Genomic DNA, 13,602 nt, shown 5'->3' with positions numbered 1-13,602 from the left:
CGTCAACCTAGACATCAAATCGCCGCATCGAAAGAGCCGCCGAACGCCGTCGCATGAAGCGATTGAGATGATGGCAGGTACGTTTCAAGGGGTAAGGGGAGGGGTGGCCATCTCTTTTTGTTATGGGTGTTGGACGGCGTGGGGGCCTGGGCAGAGTGTGTGGATGATACAGACTGCGGCTACGAACGAACGGGCACATCCATCGCGGGCGGCGCATTTGGAATTGGCACTAGCTGGATTTTACTGATGCGAGCATGTCCAGAATGGCCGTTGAAATGGAGGCTCTGTAATAACGGGTGAACAGGTAACTTCTGCGGCGTTTCCTGTAAGATATTTTCTTCGTTTAGCTTTTATCCCCCAGATCCCTTAGGACCCCGGGGGCTCGTATGGGCTCTTGAATGGGTAACGCAACTCCTGGTGGTATAAAACACAGCCACCTTATGGCCTCCTTCGGGGGCCTTCAGCAGCGCTTTGAGCAGTTGCGCGAGCCGGCCTGCATGATACGTACATAGGATTGAATCCGGCGGGGTCGAAGCGGTAGTCTGAACGGCCGTTTTCTCATCACCGTTTTATGTGCATGCTTTCAGGTCCTTTCAAAATCCTTTTTGTGTCCTCATCGCCTGTACCTGATACGGCAATCCCGCTGTAATTACTAGAAGCTGTTACTTAAACTGTTGGGGCTGTTGTCACTTTTCCCTACCGCCACGCAGACAAGTACAAGATCCACACATTGCCGCCTCCACCTGAATGCGGCCCGCCGCTGCTTCCGGGGCCTTATGGCTCCTTCCACGGCGCCATGGATCGAGTCCTCGAGCGCACCAGTGAGGACGAGTCCGAGGGCGCAGGAGGAGAAGCTACAGCTACGGCACAGAAGGCCGCGACCGAGCAGCCGCAGGCACTTGAGTCCACGGCTGTGGTGCCCCCAATGAAGACGGCACCCTCACACGCGTGCATGCGTGAAGGCAACATCACTGCAAGCTGGACGCAGCAGTCAGCGAACGGCCCCGTCCCTGGCACCAAGACCCTTGTCCTCGATCCGCCGCGGCCGCCGTCGAGGAACGACACTACCGCTGCTGCGCGGCCGCTAGCCGTTATCCAGGCTGCGCCTCCCCAGCTGGTGGCTGGGCCACGTGATGGCGCCAATGGACAGGAGGCATGGACAATATCGGCGTTATCGTCGTCGACGGCTGCTGCCTCGCATCCGACTGCAGAATGTGGGAAAAGCACAACAGCGGTAGCGGTGGCTGAGGCGGCGATGCGGCAGCTTCCGGACGCGGCGGCTGGAGACACGCACGCGGCGCAATCCGCCATAATAGCGTTACCGCATGCGCTGGGAAGCAATGCTGGCGAGCATGTCAACGGGCGACCCGTGGGTCCGCCTCAGAAGCTGGTGCCGCTCTCGGACAAGACGGCATTGGCGTTGGATGCCGTTGGCGGGACAGGGGTCCCGCCTCCGGCACCGCCAGCTGCCGGCGGCGCCCTTGCTGCCAGTCTCCAGTCCATTACCCGGATTCTGAACCGCTCGGCAGGGAGTTCCCAGCAACACCAGCAGCAGCAACAGGTCTCAGCGGGGGTGAGCGCATCGGCCACCATCGCCACTGGGCCCTGCAGCGCTGGAGATTTGGAATCCGTATGGCAAACCTCTTCTGCGCGTGATACAATACCGGCAGCTGCTTCAGTAGTGGGCACGGAGCTTTCGGCGCTGGACGCGTCACTCTCGGGCGCTGCCGGGGCTGGTAGTGATGTTGAGACAAAGGTTCAGTCGCAGCAATTCCAGCCCCGGTTAGGAGCGGCAGAGAACACGGAAGCTGCTGGCGGCACGGTGGCTCCAACCTCTGCCATTGCCGCCAGCTTGCAGTCTATTACGCGAATGCTCAGTAGGTCGACGGCGGGGCCAGCATCTGGGAGCCCGGCACAAATGCAGCAACAACAGCAGCCCCCAACACCGCCGACGGCATCGAACCAAGGCACCGCCTCGGCTGGGTCCAACGCCGTCATCTCCGGTGCCGCAGGCCCGCGCGGAGTGAGCCCCGTCAGGAACAGCGGCGGCGGAAGCGGTGGGGGCAATAGCCAGCCTCTACCTCCAGGTGGCATGGTGGTCACAGCACATCAAGGGACACCGTTGCAGCTACAGCCGCGAACGGGTGCCTCGGACGGTGGGTCTGCCGCGCCGGCTGCACCGCCGCCTACAGGCAGCAGTGCCCTTGCAGCCAGCTTCCACTCCATAACGCGCATTCTCAACCGCTCTGCAGCGGGGCCGCAACAACAGCCTGCTGCAGAGGGGGCCGCCGCCGCCGCTACCGCCACCGTCGCATCGGCGAGCAGCGGCAGCGGCGCCAACGTGCCGGCCGGCCCCAGTCCGCGGGGTGTCAGTCCTGTCCGCGGCAACACTGGCAACAGTGGGAGCGGCGGCGCGCTGTCAAAGCTACTCAGTCGCATGCAGCCGGAGCAGCAACCGCAATCGTCCTCTCTTTTCTCCTTACCTACGCAGCAGCAGCAACCTCAGCAGCAGCAGCAGCAAGCCCGACAGGTGCCGCAAGTGTCAGGCGGGGAACCGCCTGCAGCGGCCCCGACGCCCCTAACGCAGTTAACGCCGTACAGCCATCCAAAGGTGACGGAAGGGCGCTACGAGCGTGAGTCCGTGGAGGAGCGGCGGCGGCGTGAGGCGCGTGCTGTATACGGCGAGCGCTGGGCAGCCAAGGTGAAGCGCATCCAGCGGGAGTCCCCGCATGGTCGCCGTCAGGGCTGGGCTCTGCGGTGCGTCATCGTCAAGAGCGGCGACGACTGTCGGCAGGTGGGTGCCAGGTTGCCGTGTCGACGGGGGAAGCATACCAGTAGACGTGGGAACATACCACGTATTGCAGCGTGGTTCATGGGCGTGCAGAAATCAACCGTGGCGGGGCCGGCTTGCGTGGTTTCGGAGCGCGATGTTCTGCCACTTCTCCTTTGCCCTACAGTACAGTGCTGCTGCTGCTTGCTTGCTGCGTCTCTGCATGCAACGTAGCACTGCTTGTGTACCCCTTAGTACGCAGCCGTGGTGGCTGATGATTCAAACCGCCGTGGTGGTAATGTTGTGAGGAGTATGAGCGATGAGAGCACATCGAAGCGCATATGGTAATTACGCACCGCTCCTCTCCCCCATATCTATTCACTCGTTCGTGGTTCGTCTTTCCCCCATATCTATCATCCCTCGTTAGGAGCTCTTGGCACTGCAGCTAGTCCGCACGTTTGGCGACATCTTTTCGGAAGCGGGTCTACCCCTGTGGGTCAGGTACTACGAGGTCCTCGTCACGTCGAACAAGTAGGTGACATGTGATGACGTCGCCATATGACGCCAAGTGTCATGTGTGTCTGTTTTTTTGTTGTGTGTGTGTGTGCGTGCGTGCGTGCGTGCGTGCCTGTCTCTGTGTGTGTGTGAAGGTTACAAGCATCTGACGGGGCTTGACACTGGCCAGGGGCCACCAGTGACTGCTGCCCAGTCACAACGGAAAGACCGCCTAAGCGCTCTCCCGCAGACGGGAGAGGGGCGCGAGGGCCCTCTGCCCCCTCCTAAGCAGCCCAGAGCCGCAGTTCCGCTAGCTCCGCTCTCCTCCTCCGGGCTTGGGAGGCGTCCCGCGCGCGCGCTCTTACAAGTCGAGGCTCCGTCACGCAGTTTGCGCACTGAGCCTGAAACACGAAACAAGACTCCTCTGCATCCCCGGCCTGATCTGGCCCTTCTCCATTCATCCACTACGACAGAGGAAAACCGGAAACCCTGTACATGCCCTACCCTCCCTATTAAGGCACAAGGCCCTAATATAAAGCTCGGTTTCTCAGCCGATTCCCCGTTGCTGGGGAGCGGGCAGGTGTTCAAGAAACTCGCGCTAGCCACCTATCGGGCGCATGCGACGGGGGGGGGCACGGACTAGGGTAGCAGCTATGTAATGTTGCCGTTACAGAATGGGAGGCTTCTGGGCCAATTTATTTAGGCAACAGCTATGTGTGTGTTGTGTGTCGTGGAAAGTGGGGACCTGAGATGGGCTGGGCTCCAGCTGCAACGGAACGACGTGCCGCCTAGGTTTTCCACGACGTGTCGTACAGTCCCGCAGTATCCTCGTCGCTTCGTCCTGTCCTGCTTAACCTCGTCCTGTCGGTTGTTTAACGTCTCTTCGCGTCAGGCCGCTCGTTGTATTGCATGGTAGGTAGTGCAGTGCCAAGCTTGCGGCCCACTCCTATCTATTTACAAGTCTTTTCGGTCCTCTCAATGTTTTATGAAATTCAGCGCTTGCTCTTTTCACCGCTTCTCCCTGATCGGTCCCCGCGTGATTGCAGGACGGCGCTGATCGAGATGGTTCCCAACACGCTCTCCATCCATACCATCAAGTCGAGATCCCCACCCGGGACCTCCCTATCCGACCACTTCTTCGCCAAGTTTGGACGCTCTGGAACGCCCGAATGTACGGCGGCGCAGCGGCGTTTCACGGAGAGCCTGGCGGCCTACTCACTCATTTGCTACCTTTTGCAAATCAAGGATCGGCACAACGGTAATGCGGGCGGAGAGAACCCCTGGTGACTGTGGATATTGTCCTGTGGCAACATCTTCAATTTTGGGGGTTGTTGGGGTTGGGTGGGTGGTAATGTGGGTGATGGGACGAGGAAGTGCAGGGCCTGGTGGGTGGGTCCAGAGGAGTTGTGGGAGGAGGAAAGGTGGGGTCTTGAGGCCGAGGGGATGGTGGGACGGTATTCCCATCGGTCTATCGGGATGTAGGATGTGCGTGTGGGATGGGGAAGAGGATGAGCAGCGAGGGACAGCGCCTCAGAAAAGCAAGGTGTGCTTGAGTTTGTCATATCCTCATTGGCCGATTGAGCCATGAATGCGTAATGTGTTAGGGGCGTACTTCTACCCTTCGGTGTTCATTGAAACAGACCCGCGGTGGGTCGGTCTCTCTCTCTCTCTCCCCCTCTCTCTTCCCCTCTCTCTCCAATCCTCTCGCTCTCTGTCCCCCGCTTTCGTTCGTTATTGTTTATTCATGATCTTCAGGTCTTATTCATATTCTGAGGACGAACCATCTTTGTTCTCGCATCCCATCCCACCTCGCCTCGTATTATCTCGTCATCCTCCCGTACTGTTCCGTACTGTCTGGGCCGCAGGTAACATTCTGATTGACGATGACGGACGTGTGGTGCACATCGACTACGGCTTCCTGCTGTCAAACTCCCCGGGGGGGGTCAACTTCGAGTCGGCGCCCTTCAAGCTGACCCGGGAGCTGTTGGAGGTGATGGACTCAAACAGCGACGGCCGTCCCTCGGAGATGTTTGACTACTTCAAGGTGAGGAGTGCGAGGGGGTTTGCGCGGTCGTGAGGCTTTTCAGGAGGGATATCAAGGTGGGCCAACGTTGGTGAGGGACGCCAGGCTTGTAAGGTCTTGAGGTTTGTACGGAGGGGCTGCGGTGCGGCCACACCAGCTGGGTGTGGAGTGGCTTGGTTTTGGTGCTGATGGCTTCAGAGCCACCATGCCAAAACACTACTCCCTATCTTATATGAGGCGCAGCGATCCGCAGACCTGGAATTTCGCCTCGATGGGTGGGATGTTGTTGCCCCGGCATTTTTGCTGGTAAATCCCAGCCCCGTTTCCTCAGCCAGCCTGCGCGCTGCGGTGCGTTGCGGTGCTGTGCAAATGGTGTGCTGGTCTTGAATCCGGGCCCATTGTACGACCATATCGTAGGACAGCGCGTTCTGGTCCGGAGTGGTCTTGCGACTGCCGTACCGCCGTGTGATGGTGTCCACGCAGGTGTTGATGATCCAGGGTTTCATCGCAGCTCGCAACTGCAGCGACCGCATCCTGCTGCTGGTGAAGGTCATGTCCAAGAGCGGCTTCCCGTGCTTCAAAGGAGGCGAGAGGGCGCTAAAGGCGCTGGAGAAGCGGCTTATGGTGAGTGCCCCAACACGAATTCGTCAGTGGGCATGCGAACAACTTGGAGGATGGAGCGATCACGTTGGGAGTGAGCAACTGTGATGCAGCGTGAAGGGTTGCAGCAAGTGGTGGAGTGATCCAAGAAGTGCGTCTGGGCTTCCACCCACGCACCATTACTCACCCACCCACCCACCCACCCACCCATTTACATAAGCATAACTAATCCACATCCATCCACCCGCCCGCCCGCCTGCCCGCCCACAGACCTCTCTGACGGAGGTGCAATGTGTAGAGCACGTACTGCAGCTGATTGCGGAGAGCCTTGACGCCTGGAGGACCCGACAGTACGACTACTACCAGCGCGTGCTGAACGGCATTCTCTAGGCGGCACTCTCTTGCGCCAGGGCCAGCTCTAGGGCCACACGGCCTTAACCTAACCTGGATTCATCTGTGGCTTAAATTTCTTTACTTCGCCGAGACCAGGATCTCTCTCTCTCTTTCTCTCGCCTGCTGAATCCTTCGAGGGGTGCTCCACCAGCTGACCTGGAATACCCTGTTGTGACTGAGTCCTTTGCGCGACTGGAAAGGCCGAAGGGGAAGGGGGGCCCAAACACGGAACGAGGCAGTGAACGCGGAAGGACGCCGAAGAGGTCGATTGCGGACCCGGTGTGTTCTCCTCAGGGCGGGAGCACCAGCACTTACAGGGTTGAAGGCAGTCGAGGTGGCCCTCGGTCATGTAAGCCAGGTCCAGGCAGGCAGCCCAGCCGGCCAGCCAGCCAGGTCTTTGCCTTGTCCAGGTGGTGTTGCCTTGGCCCGTGAACTCTTTACCTGAATGACAGGGTAACCCCTCTTCCGCGTGCGTTGGACGAACTGATTTATTGTCCACACGTGGTTTGACCTTTCCAAGCGGCTTAATCCTCGAGGTATCGTTCAGGTTCTTCTCAGCGTCCTAAGATTCAGCGAGCGCGCTTGAGGCGGAGTATCGGCTGGTCAGCTATAATGTCGCTGCTGCCTTTCCCCATTCACGCTCCTCTCTTCCCTTCCGCTTTTTGGTGCTTTTTAACGTTTGTGTTGCTGGGTTTAGAGGCTGACCGGGATGAATCTGCTGCCTTGACTTGTGCTAAAGGTTGGTGTAGTACAGTTTAGTACAGATGTACAAATATCTATGTAGGACGCCGCGCTCGAAGAAAGTTGACGCATAACAGCTGGTAGCTACATTATGACTCCCTGACAGGCTGTGGTAGTGGTGCCTTTTGGTAATTGGTTTCAGTGATTCGCAAGGAGACACGACCGAACATATGCACACGCCTCTCTGCTTTCATTATCGGTTCTCTTATCCCTTCTCTTTTACAGTTCTTGTGGCTCAGTTCAAAAACACTCTGCATAGCTGCTTATGCAGCTCGCGAGTTAACGATTCGGCAGGGAGCAATAACAATCCACAACCTGGGGTTGTCTCGCCGCGCCGCATGGGAAGCATCTCTCATGGACGCGCAGCTGGAACCCCCGCGTGTCGTTTACTGGCGTGTTGCTATTCCCTCCAAGTCAAGTCAGAGGGTTTAGAGGGTTCTTCTCGTTTTGTTGATTGGGAAGAGGGGCCAAGTAGTATTTGCCCCGCCCTCAGCTTGTGCTTCTCCCGGCCTCTGTCCGCGCCATGCCGCGGCGCAGGCAGAGATCCGGCTTCGAGATTAGGTATAGGATTGATAAGGGGCAACTTACGGCGTTCCGAAAGCTGCCGGCTCTTACCCGGCGGCGGGTTGTGGTTCTTCAAGTCGCCTTTCCTCCTCGTGTAGTTTTGTTTTCAACAGCTTGACGTCCGGCTTTTGCGATTTGAAGTCGTTTGCATTCGTGCAACTCCGGCTTGCTTAAGTAAGGTTTTTTCCGAGGGTATGAATTAGTTTTTGAACCCATTTTGAAATGAGGTGGTGGGGTGCACTGTGTTGTGAGTTCGGCACGCAGCAGGTGAAAGGACACACAAAGCGTCTGGAGGGCTGTTGGAGAAGGACTGTAAGCTTCGCGGGGGTGACTTTAAACATGCAACCCTCCCCTCTTAGTTGGTTGGATTTTCCGTCTTGAGGACCTTCTCCTGTGCTGTTCTTTGCCCCTCTAGACGCCTTCCTCTGCTGGCTGGCTGTGTGTGTGTATGATGTGTCTGCTGTCATGCTGGACCGCTTAGGCGCTACATGCCTACCTTTGGTTCAGCTTAACGCAGCACACACATACATAGACACACAGTTCACCAGCGCCCGCAGCAATCGCTGTCAGCAAGGAGGCGGAAAGGCGGAGGTGGGGCCCTAGGTGTGAGCATGGCTTCTGGTAGCAGAAGTACTTCTGGTTGCAAGGGGCGTGTCACTGTTCCGACATTATCGAGCAGGAAAGGATGTGTGACGGGTAGACAGGATGGTTGCAGGTACGGCGCACAACAGGCAGCAGCGGTATTGTGACAAACTCCCGCGGGAGCGCATGTCCGTGGAGGTGGGCGTGTCTTATGGTATTGTTGCTCCAAAGTCGGAAGGGCCGTGTTTGTCATCTGGACTGAGCCGCATCGCTTGTTTAACATTTTGAGTTGTGATGTGGGCCGAATTGGATGAGGATGCTTTGAGGGCCAACAGGGGGTGCCTTGTTGCCGTGTTTGGTGTTGCCTCTCTGTCAAGTGACACACTCGTCGGCGTGCCAGCTGGCCTGCATCCGATATCCGGTGTCTTGGGTGCGAAGGCGGTTGTGGGGAAGGCAGTGACGGATCTTACATGCAGGGAAGGACCTCTTTTGACCTAAATGTTGGGGGAGGGGGCCTGAAATGTCGTAGGGCGAGGTTTTGGGAGTATTTTGGCTTGCCTGTCAAACTGTACATGTTTTGAGAACCGGCGTGATGTCAACTTCCGGCGCACCGGACGACGGTTATCCTTTTGGGGCAAACCGCAATGCTGCAGCAGCTCGTCTATGGGACTGTGGACCTGGGGGTATCGTGGGCTTGTTGGTGAGGCCAGTGGCATGAGTGGGCAGATGCCGAGGTGAAGGGTTAGATGGATGTCATTCCCTGTGCCACCCTGGTCCCAAGTGCGTCGCTATCAGCTGAAGGACAGGTGTGTTGGGAACGACCCATATTGGCACACCTCGGGCAGAGCTCCAGATCACAATGCTGAGCTTTATGCGCCAGCGTGTGTGGTCTGCTGCGCGTGTATGTGGGGGGCCGCGGGAGGGTGCGGGAACACGGTGCGGCGAATAGCCGCGACACGTGCGTGTGTATACCCCTATGTAATCTAATGTTGAAGCAGGACTATAATAGTAGCAGGTTTGCTGCTACGGTGCACTGGGAGGCTCTGAGCCCTTGCTGAGCCCTTGCTTTGTTGACATCGGTGGGCCCTCTATCGCTCATAAGCACCGCATTAACAAAATGACGGCACTAAGCCGCGGCATATCAGACGCAACAGAATGCAAGGCGAACGAAGAAGCCGAACTGCGCGCGTCACCTAACCTTCAATCCCTGCCTTCAATCCCCAACTGACCCCGCATCCAGGTGATATCACGCCACATAATTCACCACCCTGTGCAGCTGAGATTCACCACCACAAAAGAGCCTTCTCTTGAATGTGTGGCGTGTGACTGGGCAGGCGAGACACAGGGACATGTAGCCCGAGGCCCCAATAAGCAAATACTTATATCGGACTCCTCGTTACACGGTTACAGTTCACTTCACACTGTTACGGTTCGTGACATCTGGCTCGTAACTCGGATGTCGACGACGATGTGCAATGCACGCACGTGTGTGTAACAACCACCATGGACAGCTCACGGGTTTATCGCCCCCTTAGAAGCCACATACATGTGGCGAAGGGAACGGGAAGGACGAAAGAGTCACTTATGTCCACCGCGGAAACGCGGCGGCACGAGCAGCACCAGCACCAGCACCAGCAGCTCCCATCCTCTTCCTTGACCCAAGTCTATAACCCTCCTTCCCGTCCCTGTCGGCCTCAGTCAGCTGCGTGATCCGCGTCCAAGTACCGCCCTCCCACACGTCACGAGGAGAGAGCTCCATAACCTCGCTAGGCCAAACCCTATAAACATCCTCATCATCCTCATCATCATCCTGGTCCTCGTTTCTTCCTTCCACGCCTCCCAACCATTAACAAGTCCTCGTCCTCCCGCCTGAACCACTTGTATCTATGCACCGCTCTGTACCTACATTCCTCCCCCAGGCCCACCCCAACAGACACACACACTCACACCAAACTAACAGCTGCAATACTGTGTACCATAAATAGCAAGGGTAGCTCATCACCACCTGACCTGATCAGTAAGTGTATTGACTACGGCTCCGCGCCAAGCCGGAAGGGCCGCTCGTCCTGGTGTCGTCCAACCACACATTTGCCAAGGCACTGTGGGGCCCCCTCCCCAATACTCCTCGGGTACCTCTGGTCACCCTCCAAGTCGGGAGCAGCAATGGGCGAAGAGGAGGGGGAGGGGGCGCCCGGGGGGAACGGCCGCTGGGGCCAGCAGACAGAGGGAGGAGCCGCAGCAGCGCCCACCCGTACACCCGTATAACCACTTTCACAATCGCCATCACCGCGGCGTTACCTCCCTCCCCCCCTCCCTTTCTGGGGCCTCTGTACTCCACTTCAGCCAACGGACCCGCCGGTAATGCGGTAATTCCCCCGTAGGGCCCCTCTTGCACCCCCCTCCCCCCTCCCCATCCCTCCCTCGGCGCCCCCTCCCTACATCCGCCGCATCCATTCGGGGCCCCTTCAGCTGCTGCCTCACTCACGCGGTGTGCCACAGTGTGTGCCACTGTGTGTGTGTATCGCATGTCAGCTGCCGGAATCCCTCCTCCGCTTTGGTCACCTCCTCCCCGCTTTCCGCCGGCAGTTCATCTTTGGTTCCTTGCATCATGTCCCCCCCCTTTTCCCGTGTTGACCTGCCCCTCACCCCCCGGTGCTGTTGTAGCCCTCTCTGGTCCCTTCCTCTTCCACCGCATTGCCACCACATTATGGACACGTACCAACACGCAACGGCAATCTATATACGCACACATATATATATATATACATGCGTGTATGTATGTATGTTTTGTATGGCGGCCGCCGCTAAGCTGCAGGCGGTTGCTGCTGCTGCTGCTGCTGTTGCTGCTGCACAAGGCTCCCTCCGACGCCGCCACCACCGCCGCCGGGCCCCTTCGGGTTGGCTGGATCCCAGCCGTACTGCTTGCCCCAGGCGTACATCTCGTTGAGAACTCGGGTAAATGAGTCATTCGCCACAAGCTGCCGTACAGCCGTACAATGGACATGGCGGGAGTGAGAAACCGGGGAATAGGGAGCTGGCTACAGCGGCTCACAACGCGTCGAACATTTGTTCAGTGGTTCAAACAACACTAGGTTCAATCCAAACGCATCCTCAACCACTGTGCGAAAGATCCAACCCAATCCCATCCCACTTTTCAATCCGATAGCAGCTCTTTCGTTTTTCCAATCCCTCTCCAATCTCGCTAACCTCCTCCCCCCACTCCACCTTTTACCTCCAGGTACTTGTGGTACAGCCTCATGGCCATTCGGGCGTCCTCCGCGGCGTCGTGACCCAGCAGGTGTGGCTGCGGCACGTACGGCTGTTGCTGCTGTGACGGCGGCGGCGGGTACGGGCCGTACTGCTGCTGCTGCTGCTGCGGAAAGCCCTGCGGTGCTGCCGCCCCCACCGCTGCCGGGAACGCACCCCCATGCAACTGTGGGTGCGTGTGTGGATGGGGCCCCATACCCATTCCCATTCCGATGCCCATTCCCATAGGGCCCCCGCCAGCCATAACCCCCATAGGCCCCACGAGCGGGACCCCGCCGCCGTGCATGTGTGGGTGGTGGAGGTGGTTGGGGTTATGGAAGTTGGGGTGGGGTAGGGGGCCGGCGCCAAGTGGGTTAGGCGGCACGTGGTGGGAGTGGGGCCCGGCGTGTGCGTGTACGTGTGTGTTTGGCCCCGCCGCGCCCTGCAGTGTCGCCCCAAGCAAGTAGCTGGCCAGGAAGCGGAGGGAAAGTTTTCGACCTCCCCGGTGTCGGAAGAGCTCCGAAGTGTCAATCACCTGCGGGAATAACCACCTTAGCCATTACGACAACCACCATAACAACCATAGCAACCACCATAACCCACGACCACAACCATCGGGATGCAGGTGCCTTGCCGGGTGCCGGCAGGTGTCCGCTGGGCGGGTGGCCGGGGCGGGGGATTTCGGGTGATGGCGGCAATGAAGGTGAGGGGGGTATCGACACGGAGCATGAGACGGCTTACTCGCGTACAACCCTCCCCCACAGCTTCGCTCCCCCTTCCCCCTATCGGCGCACGCTCCCTCCCCTCCCCTCCCCTCCCCCGACCCCCCCCCACCCGCTTCTCTTCCCCAACATATATACGTACATACATACATAGAGTTCAGGCACTACTGGTTACGCACACACCGATGCCCCCTAAAGTTCTGGGATCGAGACCTGTCAGGGTCGAAAATCCTTCCGATGGTGGAATGTAAAAGTGCCCCTAGTCGATGGACGGTGGTGACCTGGGATAAAGTTGACTTGCGAGCTGACCAGGGACGGAGTTGAGCTGCAGTTGATCCGGCAGATTCCTTTGGATGCTGGTGGTGGATGCGGAACCTGAGCGATCCACTGAGAAGTTGACTAGGGTGACTGGATGAGGGTGCCCCGAAATACCGGGGAAGGCAGGGTTTCGCCGGGTAGCAGCCACGGGTGAAGATATGCCCCCCCTGGCTCACACATCATACACACATGCACACACCTGCTCCGGGGGTACGACCATGTTGATGCAGCGGAAGTCCTTCCTCAGGTCGTGACCCACGAACACACACCCACAGTCCAACAAGTGCCTGGGGGGATGGGGGGGAGAGGTGGGGGGGAGGTGGGGGGGGAGGTGGGGGAGAGGATGGGTAAGACAAACCACTGTCGAATGAAGCAGCAGCTATCAGAGATAGACGGATATAGTCCAGGAGAAAAGGGAATGCTGCATCAGGAATGAGGAGGGGAGGAGGGGAAGGGGGAGGGAGGCGGGGAGGATTGTGGGTGAGGATGAGGATGAGGGGGGATGCGGGGGTATAAAGTAATGTAAGACGAATCACGCACACTTCCGAAACCTCCGAAACCTCCCCTCCCTCAACTCCTTAACCCACCCAACCTAACCCCCTCGGGACTGGACCCACTTGAGTTTCAGGTAGGTGTGTTTGAGTGTGGTGGTGTAGTGGCGACTAACTGCCGGATCCAGATCCCCGGGCTGGATCCCGCTCCACCGGGTCAGGTAGTCGTACACGGGTTCCACGGCCCGTACATAATCGTCCAGGCAGCAGCTGCCCGCCAAGGGCCCCGGCTCGGCCACCACCACCGCCACCCGGGCTAGGGTTAATCTGAACGGAGTGGAGGTGGAGGTGGAGGTGGAGGGGGGCAGCAGGGATCGAGCGACAGAGCAGCGCAGAGCGGGGTGGAGGGAGGGAGGAGGGAAGGTGTATTTTGGCCAATGTACAAGATGCATTCTTCTGAGAATGACGTCGAAAAAACACTTCCCAACGTCCCTTCCCCTTTTTTCCTTCACCCATCCTCGTCATATTCCCCGCCCTCCCTCTCCTCCTCTCAACTCTCCTTTCCCCCCACCCACATGTATATACTACTCGCTATTCGCCTACTTGCATTCCTGTCCCCGTAAAACCCTCCTCCCCCTCCCTACCCTCCCTCCCCCC

General features: G+C 58.5%; 2 protein-coding genes across 2 annotated transcripts in view; one reads left to right on the top strand and one right to left on the bottom strand.

Annotated features, from left to right (window-relative positions):
• Window positions 1-2,437: 2,437 nt before the first annotated feature.
• On the top strand, window positions 2,438-6,278 carry VOLCADRAFT_57201 (uncharacterized protein; the record flags this gene model as incomplete). The annotated part of the gene is made up of 6 exons (XM_002947422.1): window positions 2,438-2,794; window positions 3,198-3,301; window positions 4,312-4,523; window positions 5,131-5,309; window positions 5,772-5,912; window positions 6,159-6,278. 6 exons carry the CDS (start codon window positions 2,438-2,440, stop codon window positions 6,276-6,278), a joined length of 1,113 nt encoding a protein of 370 aa, XP_002947468.1.
• A 2,262-nt stretch (window positions 6,279-8,540) lies between these two features.
• VOLCADRAFT_87610 (uncharacterized protein) overlaps window positions 8,541-13,602 on the bottom strand; it is a gene marked incomplete at both ends in the record, with an annotated part of 21,299 nt that continues 16,237 nt past the window's right edge. Inside the window, 6 exons of the mRNA XM_002947287.1 lie at window positions 8,541-8,662; window positions 9,005-9,061; window positions 11,394-11,601; window positions 12,018-12,068; window positions 12,654-12,741; window positions 13,072-13,272. Of these exons, the coding sequence (XP_002947333.1) occupies window positions 8,541-8,662; window positions 9,005-9,061; window positions 11,394-11,601; window positions 12,018-12,068; window positions 12,654-12,741; window positions 13,072-13,272 (727 nt within the window). The remainder of the gene's footprint in view (window positions 8,663-9,004; window positions 9,062-11,393; window positions 11,602-12,017; window positions 12,069-12,653; window positions 12,742-13,071; window positions 13,273-13,602) is intronic.

The sequence above is a fragment of the Volvox carteri genome (genome assembly GCF_000143455.1).
Source record: "Volvox carteri f. nagariensis unplaced genomic scaffold VOLCAscaffold_6, whole genome shotgun sequence".
NCBI classification, from domain to species: Eukaryota; Viridiplantae; Chlorophyta; class Chlorophyceae; order Chlamydomonadales; family Volvocaceae; genus Volvox; species Volvox carteri.
The sequence above is the reverse complement of the archived record's forward strand: the minus strand, read 5'-3'. Positions and strand labels throughout refer to the sequence as shown.